Source organism: Platalea leucorodia, assembly GCF_965183815.1.
Source record: "Platalea leucorodia genome assembly, chromosome: 4".
NCBI lineage: Eukaryota > Metazoa > Chordata > Aves > Pelecaniformes > Threskiornithidae > Platalea > Platalea leucorodia.
This window is the reverse complement of record NC_138826.1, coordinates 49,843,175-49,870,532: the sequence shown is the minus strand read 5'-3', so window position 1 is coordinate 49,870,532 and position 27,358 is coordinate 49,843,175. Positions and strand designations below refer to the sequence as shown.

The window sequence follows — 27,358 nt, the reverse complement described above, 5'->3', positions numbered from 1 at the left end:
GCTATAGCAGTGCAAATTTAGGGTAACTCCTGTATTCAATATTCTCCCTCAAAAGTAGTGTGAGAAAAAAGTCAAACCAAACACACTGAAGATGACATGCAGAATTTGAAACAAAATGAGACACATATGGGGAGGAAATTGCATTATAATCATTTGATTACATATTTCAAACAGGCCCATGGCATATCCATAAAGGAGATGGTTTTGGTAATGTAACTGTAGTGATATTAGTGTAAATCTGGAGTTGCTGCAGTGACATCATGTTAGCCCCATTAATTCTGTAAATCTTGCTGATTGATACTTTTTTTTCCCCTCAGCCTAGTTTAAGTGGGTGATTAATAATTTTGTAATCTGAGCTCTTATGTAATAAACTATTCGTAATAGCAATTACTCATCCAGAATATTCTCAGCTGAACAATTCGGTACAACAGGTCAGATTCAGATTTCCCAGTGGTTTGCTCTTCATGCAGTTGCCCTGAAACACATTAGCATTAACCAGAAGTAGAAGGCTTATGTTTTTCAGCAGGTAACCCAGGAAACACAATTCAGAAGGTAATTGTAACCTCTGTTAAGGCTGCCCAAATTTAGAGCTCTGAATCAGAACCATCCACAACGCAGACTGGATGCAGGGTTCAGATATTCAGTGCCAAATTTTCCCTACATGAGAGTTTCAGAAGTTTTTAGACAGAAGATGGTAAAGAACAAAGCTACCTATCAATAACACAGGTCACACAAAAAACCCCTCTCTTTACACTCATAGTACTGCTGAGAGCTACACTGGTGCCCAATGTTGCCTGGAAATCAAAGCTGCAACACCCTTCCTCAACTGGGAGCAGATACTGGGGGGGGGGGGGGGCAACACCTGAGCAGGAGGGGCAATAAGGATATAGGGAGGTGCTGAGGGGGTGGGCAATTCCTAACCACAGGGACCTTGTGGAAAGGAGCAGGTGTGGTTGACTTCAGGGAGGGAGTGGATGTGGGAGCTCTTCAGTGAGGGCTGCCTCCCAGCATTGTTTTTCCTTTTGTGGCAGGTTTCTGGAGGGCTCAAGCATGTGCAGCCGTTGGGTTGTATTAACCTTTTGCTGCTTGGGACAGCTGTGTGCAGGTAAGAGGCATCTGTTGGCAGGCTCTTCTCCTCCTTTTTTATTGCTTCTCTCTCTGTATCTCTTCCCCTTCTGTTTCTCTTACTTTTTTTTTTTTTGTCTTGGGTGTCAACTTTCTGCTCTAGGATCTGTATTGGGAAGGGAGTTTAGGGCTTCAAACATGTATTCTGCTGGAAGATTGTTAAAGCATCTCTACTGCAGCTAGGCTGGGAAGGAGGAGGAGCCACTGAATCTCTCTCTTAGTTCTTAATTAATCTTCCCCAGGAGACTGGAGATGGGATGAGCTTGTGTGGGAAGGGAGGAAGTCTCTGATATAAACTTTATTCTAATACCACTTGCTCTCTCCAGGGTCTCTCACAGACAGCTTTCCTCTCTGCTAAATCTTTCACTCTGTATGTCAACAAGCCTGGTTTTAAAAACCTTATTAAGACTCCTTGCTGCTGAAGGATTCAAGAACTGACTGTGCTGCTTCTGGTGCCCCCACTGGAGGGGGGAGGCTGTACGTGGGACCCTAAAGACAGAGGTTCAAGTCTCTTCTATAATGAGGCTTTGCCTTTGTCCTTCTGACCTGATGTCTCCAGTATGTTTGAGGAGCAACATCTCTTACCTCCCTCCCCAAATCCTTGTGTTCCCCATTTTGCATCAAAGCAAACCCCCTAACTCTCAAACTTTCACAGCGCAGGTAGGCTGTTTCCTGCTCAGCTGCAGTTCATATCCCCCTTTTATGTTTTAATGTTTGATAGCACTGCCACATCTTCCCTTTTGAGTCAGAGCTTGCAGGGGAAGAAGAGAAAGATTTTTTTTTTTATATGCTTTTTTGGTAACTTTCTCTTCTAGATCAAAGCCTGAAGCCTCAGCTTGCAGCCTCTCAGCTTGCTACCAACAATCCCACTCTCACTACAGTTGCCCTAGAAAAACCTTTCTGTATGTTTGACAGCTCACTGTCTCCAAATAAATCTTACATCATCTACTTATATGCAATGAAGGAATCAGGTGAGTATCCAGCATTGTGCCTCTCTGGAACGTAACTACATGATGTGGCCGTTTCACGCAACTCTTCACAATTTGATGGGAGTGGGTCTGAATGGGGAAAAAGAGAAAAAATCTGTAGCTGTAAGCTATGTACAAGCTGAGCCTCTGGTTGCAGTTTCCTCCAGGGTATTATTATAAAATATAATATGAATAACAGTAGCATTTCAATGGGGCTGATTAACAATAGCAAGTGTTCGTACTGTGCTAGCCGACTCTGCTATCAGCACTGTCAGCTATAAATGTTTGCCCAGATCTTGCTAACTTGAAACCAAGTGGTCCACGGTCCAATACCTTATCTTTGTCTAAACATGAATGCCTTGTATAAAAGCCTGCATTCCCCTAAGTAAACCTGCTGAGAGAAAACTGGGTAACTGCTGCTGTTTGCTTCATAATTAGGGTAGCCAGCCCTTGCAAGGACTACGTTTGGTTTTTTTATTGTAGACAAAGGCAAGTCATGCTAGACTTGTGGTCAAAGATGTCTGGCCCATGGGTTCATTCATAAAATGAATTTCATAACTGCTTGGCAAGGAAACATTGCTGGCAGTGACCAAGAACTGCCGCCTTTGTTCCCTGCTGCTCTGGCAGACTGTTTTGAATGCCAGCTAGAGCCACTCCGAGAGCTCACAGAAATAAATGACCTCCTTATATCATGCCTTCTCCCCTGCAGGCTTTATGCAGCCTCCTTTTCTAAGAGGCACAGAGAAGAGATCTTGAGTGAGGCAGTAGAGAAATTGGCCAATGGACAAAATAGTCTAAAACTTCCACTGCTGAGTGTTGCCACTTTGGACAAGGTGGAAGGAGGAGGAGGTCTTGGAGGGGTAGAAGGCGTAACCAGAGACACCATCCCATACAGCTAACATAGACAATTGCGAATGCACGGCCTTCTGAGACATGTCCATTGACTGAAGTGCACATCTTTATATGTCTGAAAGAGACTATAAGTGCATTATAATTATATAAAAGGGTACTGATTTCTGTGTTAGAAATTACATCAACCACCCCATCTTCTGCAGATTCTGTGGCAGAAGCTTACTGCACAGATGGGTGAATCTCTACAAAAGGGGTTATATACGGCAAAATCTCTTCTGCTGCTTTTAAGGCAAGCAGATGCAAACATGTTACTTGGCAGACTGGGAGGAATTTTGTTTGGATTTGTCTCTGGTCTGCAGAGAAGCACATTGGCTCACCCTTGGATGCCTCCTGGAGCAGGGAAAAGGAAAATTTAAGAGAACTTAATTTTCTTAACACCTTATGTTCAGCTCTGCTGGTAAGGAAATGTGTCAGCATACTGCAAAGCTGAGGATCTAGCAAATTTCTGAAGGAGTAATGTAACTTTTAGCTCAATTCTTATTAATGTTGCTATCAGACTTGATCTACCTAGTAAAGTTTAAAAAAAATAAACAAACAAAACCTAACAAAACAAACAAACAAAAAACCAAAACAAAACCCCAAAAAGCCCACAAAATGAACTTGCTTAGGCATCAGCTCTTACTTGCTCACCAGGGCCAGGCTGGAGTGGAGACTGGGAGAGCAGGAAGACCTAGCTGTGAGAAGTATTGTAATCTGGGGAAGCAAGCCTAAGAATAGAGCATGTCTTAGCTAGTATTTGCTTTCATGTTATTGGCTCCCATTGAAGAGGGGGGTGTCAGACCTCGACTAACTTGAGCACTGACCCTTAAGTTGTATTTCTAACCTGTGTTAGAAACTTTTCCTATTTAAAACAAGTTTAATTTTGCATTGGATCATAGCTAAAAACTTCTCATGACCACGCAGTTGCAAGAACTCTGCTGCAGGAGCACAGCAGAATGCTTCCAAACTGGAGTAGTTCACAATGCACCACAGTTTTGGAAAAACTGGCATTCCTTCGCTGCTGACAGCACTGAACAGTTGGAGGGGGGTCCCAAAAAAAATTTAACCCGCAGTTGCAGAACTTGGAAGCATCTCTTGGGACTTGTGCCTTGGCTTTGCAGCAGGAAAGGTGTGAGAGCTGCAACTGAGCTTCCAAACTATGCTGTAGGGCTGGGCACAGAGTCACACTTTGCTTGAAGCTGTGACGACTTTTAGACTTTCTGAGGCATGCTGTCTGGAAGCAGTGACATGCCTGGCTGGCCAGAAAAGTAGATACTGCATCTGTTCATGCAGCCCCTACACACTGGTCTGCATACTGTGCGGTTCTGGGAGGTCCAGCTGCGGCATGACCAGAGGTCTAAGGGTTTCTGCTCCAGGAGATGGGAGAGTTGTGACTCTACAGGAACTCTGCCTTAGTTGTAGTATCAAACCTGAAATAGCAGGATTTACTGGATGTTTATTGGAGTGTGACTCTACAGGAACTCTGCCTTAGTTGTAGTATCAAACCTGAAATAGCAGGATTTACTGGATGTTTATTGGAGCCATGTGTGGCATTAGGGAAGAGCTGCCTTTGCCACCCTCCTCCCTACTTCACTAGATTCTCCTTAGAAAAGAGGAATTTTGGGAGGGTGGTTACTAAAAAGTATTGCTCTGAGATATGCTGTGGATCCTTCACAGTTTCTGAGGGACAAGGGTAAAGAGCTTCATCAACAAATAAGGAGGAAGGAGCAGGATCACTACACAGCCAAACTGGTGGCAGGTTTTTAGTTTCCCTTTCGAGTGCTTTGCGGTAAAAGAGCAAGTTGCCAAGTAAATACAGGGTGAATGGAAAGGGCTGAACTAGTTCTAACAGCCTTGTTAAAACACCTCTCTCCTGCAGCAAGTGCAATAAGCTCCCTGGTGACCAACAACAGCAGCAAACCACTCGACAGCACCTTCCAACAAACAAGTGGGGGGCAGCTTGGACCTTACAAGGCTGCCTTATTCAAGGTACCCAATTGTGCATCGCCTCCCAAACTTGCTGATGTAGGAGATGTCAACAAAGTTTCTGATGTCCTGAAACGATACCTCTTCAGAGTCGGGGATGATGGGACTTGTTTGTACGACCCAAACTTCCTAGGTGTTTGTAACCCACCTCTTGCACCAGACACAACATACAGGTATAATTCTTATTTCTTACAAGGTGATTGCTGCTCTTAAAACACAATAGGAAGCAACATTGAGTCTGTGATGTTCCTTTGTAATGGCAGGATGTGAATTACCAGTCCCTAACTGAAATGTTCTATTGCAAGGGTAGTTAGGAAGATGGCTCGGCTTTGGTCTAGCACCCCGCAGATGGTGCTCTACAGTGCCCTAGCAGTGGTGAGTTCTATCAGGCTAATTTCATGGATCAGTAGGAAAATTCATGTGCAAACTGCTGGATCTATACCTATGTTGGAGTAGGTAATATGGTGACAGCATCTGATTAGAAACTGCTGGTAGAAAAGAATTTTGACTGGAAAATTATGTTGAGATTATTCACCATGTATTTTGTGTTAGATGATTTGCCAAATTGCAGATGCGGATCTGGCTCTGCTTGCTTTGTTTTGTTGGGATTCTGGGGAGCCAAAGTTCTCCTTGTTCTCCTTGGTCTCCAGCTCCAGGAAGCCCCTAATGTTACTGGAGACTTCATAGTGAGGGCCAGGTGGCTTGCAGGCTTGTTTGACCCCTGTTGTCTGGGGAAGCTGGCCATCTGGGAAACTCAGGCACCCTGACAGCTGTTACCCGAAACACTTGTTTTGCTATTGCCAGATATTTAAAAGCCATAGCAAAAATTGCAGTCACATGGAGCCATATCTGCTGTGGAGACCTAATATGCTTCTGAAACAAAATACTATGGGCTCTTAGTTTTGCAAAAACTGTCTTGCCTCTTCTGTCTCTTCAGGACATTTCTGAATACTCAAACTATTGTGGAATGGAAACTTAATTTCTTTGCTAAATCTGATGTTGGCCTATCTCTTCAATACTCTAGCAGGGGAAGTGCCAAAGATCTCTATTGCTGGACAAAATCTTCGACTTCCAGATGGAAATCAAAACCACTTGCTGTCCTAAATTAATGAGGCTCTTTACAACAGGGAATAGCAAGCTGGGAAAAACTGTTGTTGGAAACCCATCATCTGCCAAGGCTCACAGGAACGAAGCGCAAACTCTGCATGACATAGCACAGAATGCTTTTCCATGATCAATTCTATTTGTTCTTTATAAGGTCTCTGGAAATAGTCAGTTACCTTTGACTGTCTCCATCTAATGCTTTGACAAAACCTGAAGTCTGACCAGCTAATCCAGGAGCTTAAAAATGCTAGTAAGGAAGCTCAAATCTTAAATAGCTAATTTAACACTTTTTCCCCCACAGGTTTAAATATGTGTTGCTAGATACCACTGAAGGTATCATGAAAGGCCAAACTCTCTGGTCTGATCCAATCAAAACCAGAAGAGGTAAGTCTGTGGCTTTGCTCAGCTCTTCTGAGTAGCTGTGCTTGCCTTAGGACACTTTTGCTCTATAAGCAACACCTAGTCCTTTCCTACAGTTTTAACAATTTTGTCAGCCTTTCAATATTGGAGTAGCAGACTTAAATATGGAATAATTCTCTACGTCTTTTGTGTACTTCAAAACAATTCTTTTAGTAAAGATAAAGTTTTTACATGCGGTTTCAGATTTGATGCATGTCGTGGTTTCTGGTGCTGTTGACATTTCTTAGTAATACAGATACTTGTCATACCAGCTAACCTGCTGAGGAAAGCTTATAAACTCTAAATGCTGACACTGAGTCTTAAACCTGTTTCCCATAAATCATCTAAGACTTCAGGTATGGACAAAATCAGTTTGCCTCTCCTAAATCACCAGCTTTCTCCTATTTGGTGTGGGTGTTCATGGTCAAAAATAGATCATAGGAACATTCTTTCCATGCTTTTCTAGTTAAACTTCCCTTGAAAATTGACACCTGGCCTGGTCGAAGGAGTGGAGACATGATTGTCATTACATCGATCCTAAGTGTTCTTGTGTTCCTTCTGCTTGCTGGCTTTCTTGCTTCTGTGTCCTCTGCTGTCATGTAAGTACTGCTACAGCTTACAACTTCCAGTAAGAGTACCTAAACCCTCAGTCATCAGCCTTCTTCCCTATGGCTCCACACCACTGTTGCTGGTCTTGTTTGAGATGACAGACCACACAGTGTCCTCCAAATTTTGAAGCTGGTAACGGGAAAAGACTACTTTATCATAATCTTCCCTAAGATCAGCAGCTCTTGTAATTATTACACAGCCTTAAGCTTACTAGCTGCCAGACTTTAGTAAGGACTACTGGAAAAAAATCAGCAGAGTTGCACATACTTAAAGCTTGTATATTCTTTCTTATGTATTGCAGCTTTCCACCTATTCAGGAGTTTGGAAACAGTCTTAAGGAGTGCAGGCGTTTGTGAAGATTACATAATGTCCTAATTAATGCCTTGATTTTAATTTATTTGCCTCCTCCCCAGGAGAAATAAGTTATCCCTTTCAATTAATAAGTGAGGCTTTGCTGGAGCTCAACTAGTCTATGCATGTTTCCTAGTCTTCTATGCTCCCTGCCCCGGGAAATCAGTAAGGCCTGATTGATTCCTAAATTGAACTTTTGGAGGGAATGAACTACATTTTAGAAATCATGGGTATCAGGGCTGCTGCCACCCACTTCTTTCATTCACTTGAAAATGATGCAAGTGTTCTGTATTCAGTCAGCTCTGCCAGGCTCTCCTGGATTAAAGATGCGGAAAGCAAAAACTGCACTGCAAATGATTATTTTAAAAAAATCTATGGGCTTCTCTGATACTAAATGGTTTAAGTAGCAATCTGCCTTTGCAAAATATTGTGACAGTAAGGTCCACTCAGTCTCTACTGGAACTTAATAACCCTCTCACTTGCCCACCAGGGGATCAGACAATTCTGCAAAGACAAGGTGCATGTCTCAAACTATTCAACAAAGTGAACCGAGACCACAGTTAAGCTCTGAGTGAACAACCTGATTCAAGCCAAGGTTGGAAATGCAACTGAATTGCTATGTGTGCTAGACCTATGGGACTCTCTCTTCTACTCAACACCAGTCCAAAACAAGCAACCAGGCAACTGAAGATGAACAGCATAGCTGAAATAAGGACAATGTTTTTGAAGTCTTGCAGTACGTGATATCTTGTCTTGTCCTAATGAGATTTGATTTAGTTAATTGCCTTGTATAGCGCATATCAAATTCCTGGACCGAAGAAAGAATCTTCACAAGATCCTTCAACTTCAGTGGTGTGATCAGAGGTTGTCTAGCACATACGTCTCATCTGGAGTAAGCATTGCTGCAGACTTCTCGTCTGCTTCTCGTGATCAGATGAACATGATGTCTCAACCTTTCCCTATAGTAACTGATGAGGAATAAAGAAAACCAGGCTGTTTTAGAAAAAGATGTTCTTAGAGAAAACTAGGGATTAAAAGGTAGACAACAGGGAGCTACTGCTGCTTCCTCAGGATTTCAGTGACTATTTGTGTCATAAGACTTCCCTTTTTTCCTCTCCTTCCCTAAAAGAAAGCAAGCAAGTTCCAATTGCCCTGTATGTAGCAGAGTAATTCTGATCTCAAATACTTAAATGCCCTCAAACAGCTTTCCAGGGATGAAAGCTAACAAAATTTCTTCAAAGAAGGTCTGTTCTTTCAGAGCTCCATGTAATTTGTTGGTGGGCTACTGAAGGGGAGATACTGCTTTAGTGAGACACATGAGTATATTCACTGTTGTCAGGCTTAGCCTCATTCCTGACCTTTACCTTAGGCAGCTGCAAGCCAGCACTCTTCACATCTTACTATCTGGACTGGTGGGGTTTTTTGAGCTAATTCTCTTCCTTCATTTCATGATCTCTGTTAGTGACTAGAAATAAATCTCTGCCTCAGGTTTGAGTTATGTACTGCTTTTTTCCACTGATGCCAACTTCCATATACAGTTTTGTCTCTTCAAAAGACTTGAGGAAGATCCAGCTTCAAAGCCCTACCTCATACCTCTTGAGTATGTAGAAGCAACTGTCCTGTTGTAGCAAGCACTTACTTGCTATAAGCACAGAGCTGTCACTGGTGATTATTGATGTTTTCCTAGTTTATCAGTAAATTTGTTAAACTGTCTCAGATTATAAATAAATAAACTCTGATCAGAGGGTGATATGGTGTTTTTTCATATCTAATTGATAAGGACCTCATTATGTTAGTCATCTTGCAATAACCCTGGTTCTTTCCAGGATAAGATTCCCAGTCCCTTCTTTACATAAACAGCGCACAATATTTGGGAAGAGAAAATGGATGTCACACTTTTAGCAGAATATTCTAGTTCTTCCCTACAAACTTAGCTCAAGTTTCCTCCAGTCAAAAAGTAGTAACCAGGGAACTGCAGAATCTTTTACCCGTATTTGTCCTTTCTTGTCCTTTCTTGTCCTTTCTTGTCCTTTCTTGTCCTTTCTTGTCCTTTCTTGTCCTTTCTTGTCCTTTCTTGTCCTTTCTTGTCCTTTCTTGTCCTTTCTTTTCTTTTCATGCATTTAATATCAAAACTAAGTTTTTTGTTAAAGGCCTATGTGTGATGAAAAGTATTATCTTAAAGAGCACATGTATCAGCATTTTCTCTTTCTCTTTTTTGTATCTCCTGTGATGCCAACTCAACAGCCCCAGAACTACCTCTCAGTTGATGGACGAGCTGGACTACTTCCCCCAGTGTGCCTTGGAATAGGAAGGGCTGTTCAGTTTAGACCGTGTCTGACATGACCTTGTGTCATGTCAGCAGTAACAAATAACATTTGGGTTTTATACCATAATATATACCAAATTACTATTCAGGGGGTTGTTAAAGAATATGTTGTAACTGAGTCACTGAAATCTAGAGGACGAGGAAACAGCAATCCTTAGTTTTATATTCTGTAGCAATTCTTACATACCTAGTTCTGTGTGTGTCTATAGCTGTATAGACAGCTGTATTAGAAATCATTTATTTCCATTGAAAATAATTATTTGTAAGAGATGTTTGTATGCGTTATAGACTTCACATACAACCAAATTCTAAGAAAATAGATCTGAAGTATTTCTACTGATGTCAAATCAACTAGCAAGCTGAAGAAGAAATTCTAGCATATATTTTAAAAGTGACTTGTACAATCATTTTCATGGTTGCTTCTGATGGTATTAAAGTATTAATAATACTCAATTAATTGAATTATTCTGGATACATCCAGCTATAAGGCATATTGTTCTTTTAAACTACATAATAATAGCATACACTGAAGAACACGAAAGGACAGAGATGACATCATATGTGACTAAAAAGAAATCATAAAAAAATCTTGTACTTTCCCAATAACTATGTTAATTTGGCCTGAATATGGGAACTTCTTTTTTCTGAGGTGGCTTGCAAAGGTAAGCTTGGGAAAAGCATGTGCTGCTGTATACCCATTTTCCCCAGTCCAAGCAGAATTCAGCAGTAGAGAGCTGAAGGTTTAAAAGCACTAGGATTATTTTTTCCACAATGAAAGGAGGAAAAAAGGAAAGTTGTTTACAATCCCTAGTTCTACATCAACAGGTTCAAGGCTAAAAGTGAGTACAGAGGTATATGGGTGTAGCATGCAGGTTTGCTATTTCTATCCACCTGAATAGTTTTATTTGTGATTCTAATATGAGAAAGACAGAGATGGTATTATATTCTAGAAGTATGATATTTTTGAGGGTAATGCTTTGTTTCCTCATTTATCCATGAGCTAGTATTCATAAGCAGGATCTGTGACATTTCCTTATTGCACTTAGTCATATGGTGCTTTATGGCTAAAATGAAGCACCAGCTGAATTCAGTTAGTCTTTCCATTGATTTTGTTTTGTTTTGTTTTGTTTTTAATAGCTCTTGTATCATGACTTTGGAGAATATATCTTTTCTTCAAAATGTTGTAAATTCTTTCTGGATGAAAGGAGTTATTTAAATACAATGGATTGTTATTATTTCCTTAATGGCATGAGTAACTTTGGAATAGATTCTGTTCCACATTTGCCAGTGTAATCCAAGCCAAATCCATTGAAGCCTGTCCATTCTCTTTGCGTTTACACAAGCATAGCTTAGCAGCAGAATGCATTTCAGGACTGCAGCCCTTTCTCAGGAAACATCCCCACTGAGATTTGCCTCAGGTTTGAAAGATTATGCACAGTTGGAACCAGTTTATTAATATACAATTCCTCCCACGTCTCCTCCCACCCCATGGCATCAGCACAACTGGCCAGAGCCCAGCTAGAGCGCACAAGGACTAGTCCCATAGAAGAACATCACTCTGCAGTCTCGCTGAAATGGTGGATCTGCTCTTGGCAGCCACAGAGAACCCCAGGGTTTATCTCAAGTTTGGTTCAGGGGAAGGAATTCTCAGCTTAAATGTCAGTAAAGATTCATGCATTACTGATTGCATATGAGGTAATTATAAGAGAATATGATGGGGCTAATTCTTACATGTTCTTGTATCCCTTTTAAACTCCAATTTAATGAAGAGTTTGAGCCTGAACCTAGTTTTAAGCATGTGAGTATTGGAAAAAGATTTTCAATTCACAGAATTCTAGCAAAAGATATAGTGTTAATCAGAAATGTGTTTTCACAAGAGAAAAAAAGAACCTGAAAAGTGTCAATGAACATCAAAACACTGTCTATGTTGTTTGGAAGGGGGGTTTTTTTGTTGGTTTTGGTGGTTTTTGGAGGGGAGGCAGAAATAATTTCCTAACCAGCCGAAATAGAGATGTTATACTCATGTTTTATTAGATTTCCTGTCCATCACACATTTGTGTGGAAAAGAATTTGCTCTAATGTTGTCTTTTATTTTCAACATTGCCTTTCTGTCCACTAATGAACAAAATTATAGCACCAAGAATGGTTATTTCTTATGTTGGTCATATTCCCAGAAGCATTTCCCCCCCTCCCTTTTCAGTTTATACCCAACACCATCAGCAGCAGTAACTATTTTTGGAGATTCAATTGCTGCATCAAGTACCTCATGTTTGTCCTGTTTATTTTTGGATTTGCAGGTGGTTTTGAACTTATTGGAGCATTACTGATCAGAAACATGGGAGAATATTGCCACCCTCATAAACACGTTTCTGACCTTCACTGAAAGTCAAGGCAATTAAAGTGTCTTCCTCATCTATGACTTCTAGCAGATCACCTCTGTATGGAAAAGGTTAGTTCAATGTCTGTGTCCGTCACACCTTGCTGCTTCAAAGGATTTAAGAGCTAGTTATAATTTGACAGCTTTCTTGCATACAACTTGCAGTCTACCAGGAACTCAATGAAAACTGTTTAGATAATTTCAGACATTAATGTCTTCCCCTTGTTCCCAGCAGTATTCCCAGGCAAGCTTTCACTAAGAACATATCCATAAGACTCTACAGTCACCTTCAGTGTACTATTCTGAGGTATCTACTGCTAAAATCATCATTCTGTGTAGGAAGACTGTGGGATCATGCCAAAGGCAATGCTAATCGCTTACTGGTGTAATACCAGTTGATCTCATGTTTAACCCAGTCCTTTTTAATGCATTGTTCACCAGTCACCTCACCCTGCATCCTGAGATCAGAATAGGTCTGTTTGTGTATGTCTGTTTTTTATTTTTATCATTAAAATGCACAGTTAAAATAACACCCTGCAATCTTAAAAAAAAAAAAAACAAAAAAAACCCACACACACAAAAACAAACAAACAGAAGATGGGTGCTACCAGAGGAACAGTGACTGTATGTGTTAGCCTTTTGGAGCTGCAAGCAGATGACTAGATCGCTGATTAGGCCCTGGCCTGAGGTTAAGCTCACTCAACAGGATTTGAGAAACTACTGAACATGACATGAGAAATTGCTGGATGTGACAGATAATGATGTGAGAAGCTGACAAAAGTTACAGATAGTGCTGTGAGGAGCAGCTGGACTTCACATGTGGTTAAAGGGGGAGTTATATGAGAAATGGACAAACTTCATGGGCAATTGGAGAGCAGTGCTGGGGACCTTTAGGGCAGCAGAACCTTGCGAGGTCATCTCAGTAATATCACAAGGCCAAGATAACCTAGGAAATCATATCAGAAATTACACGCTTGGGTATGTGTGTAGCAAAACTGGGACCGGTAGGCAAAAGTGAGACTACTTATTTAGGAGGGGGCTGAGCTGGAGAAAGGTATGACTAAGAAACACAGAAAGGTCACTAAGGCACACAGATGCTGTAACTGGGGCTGTCCATAGCTCACAGGCAGCGCTGTGCTTGATCATTGCAGCTTGCAGCAGGACAATAAACCAAACCTGTTCTGATGTTGCCACACATGTCAAGCCTGCTTCCACAGTTAGGAGAGGTGCAGTGCCTACCCTGGCTAGCAAGGAAACACCCAGGACAGACAGATACTAGTTATCGCTGTGCAGGAGCCCTTTCCAGGCCTGACAGCACCATCCTGATAGAGTCGCTGTTCAGATTATGCTTTTCCCTGTGTCAGGAGGGATATAACACGTGACAGCTACCTTCAGCTGGCTTCCCTCCTTGTGCCAATGCTTACCCAGCCTCTGTTTGTGACTTGGAGGAAATAATGTATCCCAAGGGACGCTGCTTCCCTCCGGTGCTTTGACACCTTCAACGTCTATACAAAAGATATCTTCCTACAGCCGCCTTTTCCTGCCACACTTTACTACAACTTATGTTACTTCCGAGCTAACACTTTCACAGTACAGTATAAATATTTTGTTGTGCTCCTCCAATTGCACAGTTAACACTTTTGTTTCCTGCTATTCTTTGCAAGCTGTGATGGACATGAATAAGATCACATCTGTGCATAATTTCTGTACTATACAAATATACTTTTGGGGGGAATCCCAGTGTCTTGTGTTATAGGAGCTAGGGATCTTTTTTTTAAACAGACGTTGATGGGAACTAAAGTCATGACTGTTATAAACTGTTAGGTGGGGCTCTTCCACAATCACATCCCAAAGTCATCATTTTAAATGTATAGCATCAGCCAAATGAAACAATAACATTGTTGTTTCATTTAACTTGTTTAGAAGCTTTTACCTCTTAGAAAAAATAACTCTTATGCTAGTACTGATGATAGGAAGGTACAAGGTTTTGTGCTAGTCTGGTGTTATCTATTTGCCTACAACTAAAACCTCTTTTCCTGATTGCATTCAATCCTGACGTAGAACTAGGAGATGTACTAGAGAATTATAGGAACAATAGTCCACAGGCAGTAACTTTAAAAAAACTACAGCAGAACTGATAGTAACAGAGACAGTTCATTCTTAAAATCAAAGAGATGTTTTCTTGCTCTACAGTCACAAATTTATATCTGAACACTCAATGCTCACGTATTACTATGTGACTAGGATATGCATTGTTTTTTATGTTGCACCATTTCAAGTAAGTCTAAATTCTATCTGGAATGTAATGCCTCAGCTTCACAAACCTCTCATTTTTGCCAAATATTACGAATAAGAGTTTCCAACTTAAAGTATGTGAGATTTACAGCCTAATTCCCAACACACTAAAGTCTATAGGAATCTTTCTTATGATGGATGGCTTTAGACCAGATTCTTAAAGTGTCTTGCTGGTAGAGTGATGAAATGGCTCCATTTAAATAGACAACCTAAAAATGGATTGAGTTGATATATTCAGGATAAACTCAGAAGTGCAGGTACCGATTTAGGGTAAGTTTGAAAGTAAAAACAAACATTTCTTAACAGGATAAGAAACAGTGACAAATCTAACCCAAATTCTGTTTCCCAAACTCCTTCCTCTGAACAATGGTAAATTGAATCCTGTGGAGGGCTTTGATCTACGTTTTTCAAATGACTGATACCACATGGTCCTGCCCTTTTCAGTCTTCCTCTATTAAAGCAATATTTATTACTGTTTGGACTGGAGTGACATAATACATACAAAAAACATAATGCAGAGCTAATGAACAAAACAAATACAGTATGCTAATTTCATAGGACTCTACTGAAGTGTACTCTCTTTGGTCTTTCCCAGGGTTAAGTTCTTTAGTTTGGATGAATGAGCTGCAATAAGCGCTCACACAGATTGGCCAGTCTTAGGATGATAGTGGCATCTTTCAACTGTGCTCATCAATTCTCTTCATTTGCTCTCACCTTGCACTAAACCCACACACGCAGTACTGAAACCTTTCTCTAAACATTAACCTTGCAAAATTTCTACCACTCTATTACGCTTCACTTTGCGTAACTGTTTACATGTGTACTATATCCAAATGGCAACATTTATTTTACAAGTGGAGTCAGATCCCTGGCTACATCCATACTGGTAAAATAAAACAGATCACAACCTCTTCTCTGGCCTTGAAGGCAAGTGGCACAGCACAGCTCACTTCCACATGGCTAAATGCTTTTCTCTTGAAACAGAGGTGCCTTGTCCATACTGCTGTTGGGAATGACGCCGGGCTAGTGCTGTTCCCCACATTCTGTCTGGATGTTGATTTTTTTGAGAGTGCTAGTTGTCATAAGCCAAAAGTCTCTGCCGGGAACTAGCCCAGCAGTAGAACAGTATGGACAACCATGGGGCAGAGGTCGGGTCTGTAACTTGATCCTGCTTATTAGTAAGGTCGTAGCTGGTGGTTATGACTGCACTGATATCCAGCATTGATTCCTGCCCATCCAAGCCAGCATGAGCTAAATCAACATCTTACAGCCCACACCACAGCTCCTACTGCATCTTAGATCAAATGCAGAGGCCTTTTAGGAGTCACTTTCTCTTTCTGGCTGCCTTTGTTCACAGGCAATAGTGTCTATAACCAAATTGTAAGGCCCAACGACATCCTGCTCTATGTTGAGGTGAGACCAATACCCATCCACTCTTCCCATCTTTCCTTTCTACAGGAAAAAAAAAAAAAACAAACAAAAAACAAAACAACTTATCAAAGGGCTGCAGTGTGCCTTGCCAGTTCTCCAGTCTGTGGAGTAAAAAACCAAGAGTGTGTTCTGGAGAACACATATTGCATGGTGTAAATGCAGCTAGAGAGAGAAAAGCTGTGCAACAACATAGAAGGAAGGCAAGAGCTGGAGGACTTCACAGGCTCAAGAGGTGTCCCGTGCCCAGGGAAGCTGCTGACCCAAGACAGTGAAGAGCAGGACTGGAGGGTAAGCAGTGACAAAAATATATAGAAATTCTGAACAGCTTCTGCATCTGGGCAAGATTGCTCCAAAGGGTTGATATGAAGAGACTGAACTTGCAAGACACGCATATATGTACATATATATGTGGCAAACTTTTCTATCACCGTAGACTTCCCTTAGAAGTCTGTACTGTAATCGGTTTAGAAAGAATAAAACTCTGGTTTGGTTCAATACTTTAGATGTCTGGGGAAAAAATGTTAGATCAATAAAAGCTTACCTGCAGGCAATATATTACATTGGCTTAATTATACAGACTTTAAAAGTGACTTAGTCAGTCCACTGCAATATCTTAATGAAAGTAGTCTTAGATAAATTTACATCTAATTTTACTAAAATAACCCTGAGTCCCTGATGCATTGACTGAATCCAGTCTTACTAAACTTAATTTCTGTAGCTGATGTAGCTCATCTAAAGACATACCTTCAGCTAAACTGTAATGAGTCTGAATTCATGAATATTTAAATGCATATAAAAATCTTATCTTTAGATCTTTAAATACTGTTTATATTCTTACGCTGAGATATAAACCCAAAAAAAGGCAGCTTTGAACATCTGCTGCACCTTCTTTAATGTCTTGTAGTTTTAGGGTTTGGCGTTTTTTTGCTTTTAGTGGTAAGTTTCACACAGGATGGGTCATTTGAAGGGCAAGTGGCAAGAACATCAGTGAGTGCTGTTCTGCTTTTTGTTGTTAGAGGCTTCCTGTTGTTTGGCTTAATTGTAGCAACATCTCATGAAAGTAAAAAAAAATAAGCATAAAGCAGTCAAATTATGATTTACTTCCAGATAGTAGGAACTGCAAATATAAAAGAACTGGTTTTGAAAATAATACAATGTGAAAAGTAGTATATTATGGAGGTAGCATAAAGAATTAGAAACCATGCAGACTGGGTAGTGAAGATGTGCAGTTTACGAAGCGTGTGCAATTGACAGTGTTTACCTCAATTCCTCATGGAAGAGATAAGCCAAATCAAATGTCTAGGGCCACGATGAGCAGTGATGATTACTTTGAACCTTTAATTAATGTCCTCTGGAGCATAATATAAAACTCACTGTTAATTGAGATATTAATATGGGAGAAGGCACAACTTCTAATTTTTTGAGAAGTAGTATTTCTGACAGAGACAGACTGGACTTTGCATCTCAACATATACATGTATGAAGTATATTATCATAGAATCATAGAATACCAGGTTGAAAGGGACCTCAAAGATCATCTGGTCCAACCTTTCTAGCACAATCTAGACGAGATGGCCCAGCACCACGTCCAGCTGAGTCTTAAACACGTTCAGCATAGCAGAGTCAACCACTTCCCTGGGGAGATTATTCCAATCACTGACTGTTCTCATTGGGAAAAATTTACCTCTCGTGTCCAATTGGAATCTCCCTGGGAGTAACTTGTACCCATTACCCCTTGTCCTCACCATGTGGCTCCTTGTAAAAAGGGAGTCTCCATCTTCTTTGTAGCTCCCCTTTAAGTACTGGTACATGGTGATGAGATCACCTCTAAGCCTTCTTTTCTCAATGCTGAACAAACCCAGCTCTCTCAGCCTATCCTCATGCGGCAGGCTTCCCAGACCCTTGATCAGCTGTTAGCCAGCTATAAGCATACAATCCTGGGTATGTATCCTTTGACATTCTATTTAGAGCCTTGAGTAAGAGGCCATCTGCCTCATAGATTCAGGTCTGGTATTTTGTATCAGTAGGACAACTTACAATACACTGTAGTGGCATCTGATCTTCAGAGTGGCTGAACATCAGTTATTCTGCTGACTCAGCTCTGCAGGCTCCTTACTAATACTCGAGACCTGCAGGCCGCAGCCCATCTTCAAATGCAGACTTACAGCTATGCTGTAGATGACCTGAGGAGTTGCCTGCTTCTTGTGCCAAATTACAGTATCATTTAATCTCCTAAACGTTCTGTGCCCATTACCACTTGACATATTTTGGCTGAGGCTACTTAGACTTGTCACGTAACTGATTAGTTTTCACCTGGAATAGTTTTTACTGCTTGTAGATCTGATCTCGGTGATTAGGATTTATTTTGATCTTATAACAGTTGCACTTGCATCTAAAAAGCTTCTGCTGTGATCTCAAGGAGGAAAGTTCTAAATAATTTTTGCAAAAAAAGGCAATGTTGAAAAATGTTACAGTGATTCCTGAGTGAATAGAACAGCAATATAGCAAGCCTCTGCAAAATTCTGTAATAACTTTCATATAATGTGTTGTCTATAATTAAGTAAAAAGTTACAGAAATAACCCTCAACTTCAGTTGACCATTGTCAATCCAACCCATGAAAGGCCCAGTGAATTCAATGGGACCTCACACGTTTAAGCACAGACGGGTACTTTGGAGCTGATCCAAAGCCTATTGAATTCATACAGAAAACATTATGTATACATACAGTGGACTTAAAATTAATGTCTTTCTGGTTTTTATCTTTCAGGAAATGAACTTTTCCAAGACCTAAGAATTAGCTAAAGACAGTGACTAGTGATTACTTTCATAAAATGACAACGGTATATGGAATGTGCTGACTGATTTAAAAACAATAAATAATAAATACAGTGCAAATTCAGTTTATACCCGAAATCTATTAACAATTAACAATTAGCAAAGTTGTCTTGTGTCTACTGATACCATTATTTACAATTTACTATTCCGCTACTCTTAGATTCTCACTAGGCATTCTCATTTTTAGCTGAAAAATGCATAATAATCTACTTTTTATGGTCTTGATAAATTATGATGTTTGGGCTTTCAACAAGCATGAATTCTTTTCCTCCCTCTCTCAAGTTTTCTTTTTTTTGTTTTTCCCCCTATTCTGGTCATTGCTTTGAGTGTCAAATAAAAATGAGTGACATTCATAAGCTAAAGATAACCACAAATACGTCCTGATTCAAATTGCAATAACACTGAATCTTGGTTGAAAAGAAGACTATTCTTTAATTTAAAAAAAAAAAAAAATCAAATTATTTCCTTGTAAAAGTGAATTATTAAAGAAGCCCAAACCACATCATAAAACATTTAATAAGAAATTTTTAGTACTTTCTATATGCTTTCCAAATTCAGCTAGACCTGCTCAATACTTGAGAGTTACACCTACATTAAAATGGGCTATGATTTTTTTTTTTTTTAAATCCTATGAAAGTATATTTACAAACAAAAGCCCTTGTGTGGACATAACTGCATATTCACACTGTGGGTGACTGCAGTCAGTACCCTAGGAAACATACCTGTTATGTGTGAGAGAGTCTGAGAGTATTTAGGAAAACAGGGATTGAAAAGCAGCTTTGACAAGCACCGTATCCCAGCTGGTAGCATCTGCCGTAGCATAAAGCTCGGCAAAGGCATGGGTGAAGCGGAAGTTGGTTGTTATTACAAATCTTAGATATAGATACATTTTTAAAACATACTATACAGATCACCTGAACTCTCCTCCAGTGCAGTCAAACCACAGGTGATGGGTCAGTTTTAGCCACCTATGACAAGTCTTGGTACTGCCTTCTGTTTGATGAAGGAAACCTGAAGATTAGCCCTGGAGTACCCAGATAATTTATTTCCTTGGTGGTGAGGGGAGGGAGGCCCATCCAAAGCCCAAGGTACAACTGACACTCATAGCACTGATCTGGAATCAGAGGAGTAGTGGTACCTACGGATGGCAAAGTTTCTATGCTACCTACAGGATAACAGAGGCCAACATATTTTATTTCAAGCAGATGAACTGTTTTAGACCCAGGAAAGATGAGTGAAAGAAGGCACTGCAGCATTCCTTAGGCTTCAAGAAACTCTGATAGTTCCAAATATTGCCTTGGAAGTTTATACCTGCAGTCTTGTTAGCTTGTTTCTCTACTGTTTTTAGGTGCTAACTACTTAGACCATTTTGAAATAAATCATACACAAAGTCTACCTGTGTGCTGTTAATTAGTACCTGATCCTGGATAGTAAAGAATTTCTCCTGAGAAGTCTAAAAGTTTCTCAATTAATAAGGAAATCTGCAGATATATACATCTACTCAAGGTTAAGTTAAACAGGACTAAATTGTGTAGAAGAATCTGTGCAGTGCATAAAAAAGCCACACTAGAAGACAGTTAATTATTTGAATTTCATACAGGTGTGTTTAATAAGAGCTAGCTGGGATTTTTAAAGGTATAAAATACCATGTCTATAATTAGTGGCAAAATGTCCATTAGCTTCCATTAATTTACGATTTCACTCTTTATTTGCCTCCAGATTTTCTTTCCTCTTTGTGAAAATTAATGGTGAATTCTATCTTTACGCTTGGAAGGTTCCTCTACTATACAAGGTGAGAGAAGAGCGCCTATCCTTCTTATCACTGAGAATCTCAATACAGGGCATATTTCAATACCTTTAGCAGAGTAAGCTGCCAATAAATTACATGGGAGCATCAAACCCTAAATATTTATTAATAACCTAGATGATAGGATGCAGTATGCTCTCAGCAGGTTTATGGACAACACCAAATTAGAGTGAGCAATCAGTATACAGAGGGGCAGGGCTACTATTCAGAGGGACCTCGTCAGGCTGGAAAAAGTGGCTGACAGGAACCTCACGAAGTTCAGCAGAGGCAAATGCCAGGTCTTGTGCCTGAGATGGAATAACCCCACATAACAGTCCAGCCTAGATGATCTCCAGAGGTCCCTTGCAACCTAAATTTTATGCTATTATACTGTTTACATGCTCATATATATACACCAGCAACGAAGTGTGTATGGGTTTTGTAATACAGAAATAAACTACTCACAAATGCACAATTATACAGTTAAAAATAAATGTTATGAACAGAGTAACTAAGCTATATAACAGAGTTGTCACACACATAAACTATGATACAAAGTGCATCCTCCAAACAATTATTATCACAACACATGATAGGTTTTACTTTTCTCTGAAGACCATCTGACAGATGCCTCAGCTGCAGGGCATTATGCCAAGCAATGCTTAAAATGTCCTAGAAGTCATAAAGCACGTTGCACAGAGTTCATCTCTAAAGGGAGTTATTTCTGCTTGAGTACACAGTTATGGTTCCTAGGAACTATTAAGATACACAAGGCATCAAGCATTGAACTACTTGTGTATATACTGTTGCCCTTATTTGCATTGTGCAACATTTAAGAGATCCTCTCTTGCAAAAACAAGAGCTCATTGTGCTATCTGTTCTGCAAACAGAGAGTAAACCTGGCTCAGACTGTAGGATGGCCCGGTGCTGCTTTGTTTGGTACCACAGAATCTGTTCCACACAACAGAGAAAAGCTCCAGATCCCATACCTGAAAAAGACTGATTTTTGCAAACCTCTGTACTTTTATACACCAGGTTATTAGTATGGAATTAAATAACATAAATGGAACACAGGATTCCCCTTATATTATTCAAGATACTTCACCCCAGGATGAAAAAGATAATTGCTTGAAGGTAAAAATTTATATCATACATTTTATTACTTCAAGCCTGTATATTCCTTTTTTTATTCCTCCATTGTGTTTGAAACCTGGGGTATTGCATATGCCTGGCATGTTCCCAATGCTATGCACCATTTTCTAAGAAATGGAATATTTATGTCATTATTTGCAAAGGCTTATCTACACTCAGAACTGAATAATCTGTAGCTGAACCAGTGTATATTGTTTCTGTTACAATGCCCCCTGGGCACTCACCCCACAGGTCCTGGATTTGCACGTAGAAAAGCAGTGGGTTCTGGGAGAATTTTAAAACCACTTTTGAGCTGTTGGACAACAGACAACCAAGTAAAATTTTAAAATGCATTCGGTTAACAAGATAAAACTCCAGGAGACATTTACATTTTTTTTTTTACTGGTAGTGTTCTAGTTCAATTTGGTAAGTTATATCCTTCACCAGCTTCATGCATTACCTGTACCAAGCTTGCTCATGTACAGCAGAAGCACACATATTTTCAGTACACACTGTGTATTATTACTGATCATCTGAAAATAGGCATCAGGTAAAATATCTCACTGTTTCTTTCTGGCAGAAGTTTCTTCACAAGTAATCTGGAATTTTTACCATGTCTCTATTCTTTTTTATAATAGCACTGATAATAACATATACAGTTAAGTTTTCCCACCGCTTTCCATTAAAGCACCCAGTCTTCAGCTACTTTAGGATCTTCCCAACATCTAACCATTCTGGCTGACGTTTTGCAATAGCCTAAAAAATACTCCAGAAAATACTTAAACAATTCAGCACTTTCTAAGAGAAAGGCTAAGGAAAATCGTTTGGTTTGTGCCTGTTTTTATCCCTTGAGTGCCTGTAGCACTCCAGTGTTTTCTGCCAGGAGCTTGAAACTTCATATGAGAGAGAAAGGGAGGGGAAAAGGCATAGCATATGTACAGAGTAGGAATTGCCTCCCTTTCTTCTCCTCATAAAAGTAAACCATAACAAGCTAAAACAGATTTAAATAAGCTTCTATGTGGAGAAGGCTAAGCAAGCACCCAGTAAGACCTAGCAATCTCCCATCTCGTCATCCGCCTCTGCTCTCACCTTTCAATTGCCCCCTCTCCAAAATGAGGAAAGAAGTGCCAGCTGGAGACACCAGAGGGGCAGCAATGGGTGTCGGGGGCAGTATGGCTGTCACCTATAGCACTGGGCCCAACAAATCAGCAGCCCAGGGGCCAAAGGCACTGCGGCCCCAGCCCAGCCCTCCTCTATGAGCCCCTTGCCAGGCTGCTGCGTAACGAGCTTCCGCTTGACAGTATTGGGGGGGGGTGGGGTGTGTGTGCTCTTTTTCTGGTGTTTGGGATAAAATAGGGCTGAATATAGAGATGTCTCTTGGAGAACTGGGGGTGAAGCAGAGCTCGGGGGCTGCAGGGTGGGCTGGAGGGCTGGCAGGACCCTGGTTTCCAGGCAGGAAGGGACAGCTGAGGCAAGATGGCGCTGCTGCGGCTGTGCGGGGGGAAGATGGCTCCTCCTCGGGACTGCCGCCGCCCTGGCGGCAGGCTGGGGCGTGGGTGCAGGTTCTCAGGCAGACTGGTACAGAAACGGTGAGGGGACTAATCTCATAAAATGCAGTTTTCTCCATTAAGAAAAAAACACTCCCAGCTACTTACCGCTGTCTAGCTTGCTGAGGCGGCTGAGCCCATCCTGATAGGAGAAGGGTTGAGTTTTCCTGAGCACAGGCAGGAGAGCCGTGCAGGCAGGAGAGCCGTGCAGGCAGGAGAGCTGCGCGGGCCGACCCGGGCCCCGAGAGGCAGCCACCAGCTGCGGCGGGCAGCCACCAGGCAGGGCCCGCAAGCTCCGGACCCACAAACCTCCCAGGGCCCAGCTCAGCCACCAAGCCCTGGCAGCGCCCCTGAGGAGCTGGCTGCCATGGGGGGCAGCTCAGGGCCACGGTGCCCACACCTGCCTGTGGCCTCCAGCTGGGAGCCAGTGGCCACCGTGGCTGAAAACACACCACAAAACAGCTGAGCCCTGCTGGAGTGAATGGTCTCTGCCAATATCTGGGCCGGGAGCTTAAGTGCACCTTTATTTTTCAGCTTGACTGCCCAAGGAAACAGGCCAGCTCTTCCAACAGCTCTTGAACCTGCTGGACACCTCCAGCCAAATTTGAGAGAAGTGTGGTGATCTCAAAGATAATTATAATTCCAGTTAATTAGCAGCCATGGCAGCAGCTGGGCAGAGGTAAGTGCTCTGCTACAGGGAAGACAGGCAGAAACTGTTGCCTCTCCCTTGGCAGCAGAAGCAGCATGAATCTGGCTTTAAACCAGCAGCTGCACGGGTATAACTAGCCATTGGAAAGATACTAAGGTATAGGAGAGCAGGTTTATTAGTTCTGCTAATGAAGAAGTAACTTATTACAATCTATTTTCATTTGGTGAATTGAAAAGGCTCTCCCCAGTGTTTCACTGCGCCACGAGGTGCAGTGGTAGCTGCTTTCATTTGCTGTCGCTCCCCATGCTACGGACCAGGGTTTGCTGGTGGGTGGTTGCATGGAAGCGTTTGGATGGGTCATGAGATGTTTCCCACAGGGCCTGCCCGATCCCCCGGCTGAGGCCATGGCAGGGGCGGTGGTGGCCTCGGTGGCCCAGATGCAGTGCATGCTGCCCCTTTAGACTCGGAGATAGTTCATGGCTGTGAAAGCCCGGCTCCTGCTTGCAGCAGGTGTCGGTGGGCCTTGTCCTGTTCCCCAGCCTGAGTGGGCTCTGAGTGAGCCACTGAGGGTGCCTCACCTCAGGAATACAGCTGGGAGGCTGCCCTTCCCTGCAAGGGTTGCTCAAGGGCTGAGGTTACACTTGCAAGATTTCCTAGGGGTGATCTTGTCTCAGTAGCTAAGTGATTGCAGAGGAGGGAGGAAACCATTTGGTTTAAATGTCTCAAGGGGAAAAGTGCATAATGGGAGAGGAAAGAAGAGATAAGGGCAATACAGCCTGCTAAAACTGGGATTGATTGGTAAAACTATGCTGAACTGAAGGACGGAGAGTGATTGTGAATGGGATTTACAGAGCAAAGAGACCAGAATTGGGCAATGGGAAGAAAGGGAGGCTGAAATGTGTTGTGCAGGGTAACTAAGATGGGAAGAAACCATGAACTGTGGTGATGGCAGAGGAAAAGAAGAAGAGGGGATAGCCAGATCTAGTTGTCTGTATGTAAAACAGAAGGAAGGACTCTGTGACTGTGAGGGAAGCAGATGCCCATGGTAGGCAATGAGCCTGGGAAAGAAACAAGTCTGAGAGGGAGCCAAGATGCTCAAGGAAAACGGGGTTGTTCAGCACAAAGAGCCAGAAAAGAGACAAAGTAGGACTGCACCTCATTGTGCACAGGAAGGACAAGAGTAGGGTAAGTAAGTGCTGAGGGATAAGGAAAGAGGAAACTAAATGTGAGCTGGTGAAGAAACTATATCGAATGTACTGAGAATCAGTGACTCTCTCAAAATGGTAGTATGGCTGGCTGGGTAAAGAAATAAAGATTGGAATAGGAAGAATGAGAAACATAGAAGGAACTAGGGACAAAGGATCAACTTGGAATAGAGGCAGGACTCTCTAACAGACCGGCAGGAACAGAACGGAGGTGGTGCTGTGTGCATAAAATTGGAAATACAGAATACCAAATGCTTCCTTGCAAACCTGAACAGGAGCTCAGGGTTCCTGAATTTCACCATTCCTCTGCTGTTACTGGTATCCATGAAACCCACAGGGAAAGAGCTCCACCCATCACAAGTATCTGTGTATTTAGAGCATGTTAACTTTTCTACTATTATCAGTTCCTTTCTTCACTTAGGTGACAAAGGTCCTTGAAGTGCTTCTAAAGGCTCTGGTCCTAAAAACACATAATGGAATTTCGTTTGTTTGTCTTTCACTAACCTTACACTCATAAGAGTGTTAAAAGAACGCTATGGCTGCAAAGTCAAGTCAGTTAAGAGTGGAAATCTGTATTATGGATATTTCTGCAATATTAATTTAGCATCTTACGTATAGGTGTTATGGTACTGTCTCGAATTACACAGTCACAGATTATTTCTTCCGCATGCTTCTGTCTGTGTGGATGAATCCGGTCTGTATGCCAGATAACACCGCTGCTTTGCATCAAACAAGGAATGAAAAGAAAATGACAATCTCAAAGTTGAGGCAGTCCATCCCTGCTCAGGAGGTAGATTTAGTCTCTTCAACTATCATAGAGTTCTTGTGCTAATCTGGACAAAAACACCTCAACAAAATTTTTTAGTGTGATCAGTAGTACTTTGTTCTTTGCTATCTGGGTGCAAAGTTTGAGGATCCAGATCTGATTTGGACAAATACTTAACACTCCCAGCTACCGCTGTAGCCAGTGGAAACCGTGCTTTGAATATTCAAGGTACTATAAAAGGCAAAGTAGTAGAACAAAACAGATGCCAGTAATCTAAAAATTGGCAACCAAATTAATAAATATTATTCTGCTTTGATTTCTACATGCATCATTTTTTCTGCCATCAAATAGAGATATTTCCTCTTATCTCACAGGAAGTTTAAAAATAAATTACAAGACATTATATAAAGAGAGTATTTTATTGCAAATAAATAAGTAGCTTTATCTTCAGCAACGGTTTAGAGAATGTGCTCTATATTAAGCACAAAGGTTGTACATTTGACAATAATGAGGAAAATTTTTGAAGCAAGCACCATCCATCCTATGTACTAAAAGACAGAGAGGTAGGATGAGGGAAAGAAGTATGCATTCCCATAAAGTAACATCATAATGGAAACCCATGGAGAAGCAAATCAGGGATGCACAGGCGATGTTTACTTCTATATTTCCTGGCTTCTTCGCATTTGAGGTTGAACCTTAATGTCATGTTCTTTAACCCTTTTGCAAAGGATTTATTTAAATTTGCTTATATTAACATACAAACCTTGCAGCAGGTTTCTCCAAGTTAGTCTGTAATGCTCTTCAGCCTCTCGTTAAATCATTTATTCTGCTCACTTTCAGTCACTTAAAATAAATTACCCTTTCGGTATTAATCATGAGTATATTTAGATAATGCTTTCGTTCCGAAGCATTTAAGACAGATAGTGACTGCTATGCCCACCAGCGTAACTCAGATTCCTACTGTTTAATAAGATAGCTAAAATATAGAAATGGACTTGTAAACCTAAGGGATTCTTTCTAAATCCACTCACTATGTTCCTGTATAAAATCATGGAACAGTTTAAGCACATGGACAGGAGGTATCCAATTAAAACTACTAGAGGAAGTTAAACAGAACTGAACTACTCAAATAGGGATTTGACTAAGTCACATGTATTAATACTTAAGTCAGTTAAGTTTCTGTGTCATCAGAATAGCACAGTTTTTTCTTGTTGCCTTCCTTGAATTTTATTTTAGTACAGGCAAAAGAAAGATCTTGCTGACTTACCTATGGGCACCAAATTCTATGTATACTAACGCTTGGTTTGGATCTCCTTGCCCAAATACCAATTTCCGTAGCTTCTGCTATGTAACAGGAACACAGCCCACAACAGGGTGGCTGCAGACTGAATTTCATGTTTCTGTGATTAACAGCCTTGCATTACTACAACATACTCTGATGCCTTTCCAGGAAATATTTCTGGGATGCTTGTCTTTGCAAATATTTTTTATAAATATTAACCAGACAGATATTTGTGGTGTGTATACCCTTATGCTGTCTAGTTTAGTGATAATACAGATTTTCTTTTTTGTTTCT

General features: G+C 41.1%; 1 protein-coding gene across 1 annotated transcript; it reads left to right on the top strand.

Moving 5' to 3' along the window:
* Nucleotides 1-1,050: 1,050 nt before the first annotated feature.
* On the top strand, nucleotides 1,051-8,008 carry UPK3A (uroplakin 3A; the record flags this gene model as incomplete). The annotated part of the gene is made up of 6 exons (XM_082308994.1): nucleotides 1,051-1,105; nucleotides 1,941-2,096; nucleotides 4,864-5,143; nucleotides 6,376-6,458; nucleotides 6,940-7,072; nucleotides 7,924-8,008. 6 exons carry the CDS (start codon nucleotides 1,051-1,053, stop codon nucleotides 8,006-8,008), a joined length of 792 nt encoding a protein of 263 aa, XP_082165120.1.
* Nucleotides 8,009-27,358: the final 19,350 nt, after the last annotated feature.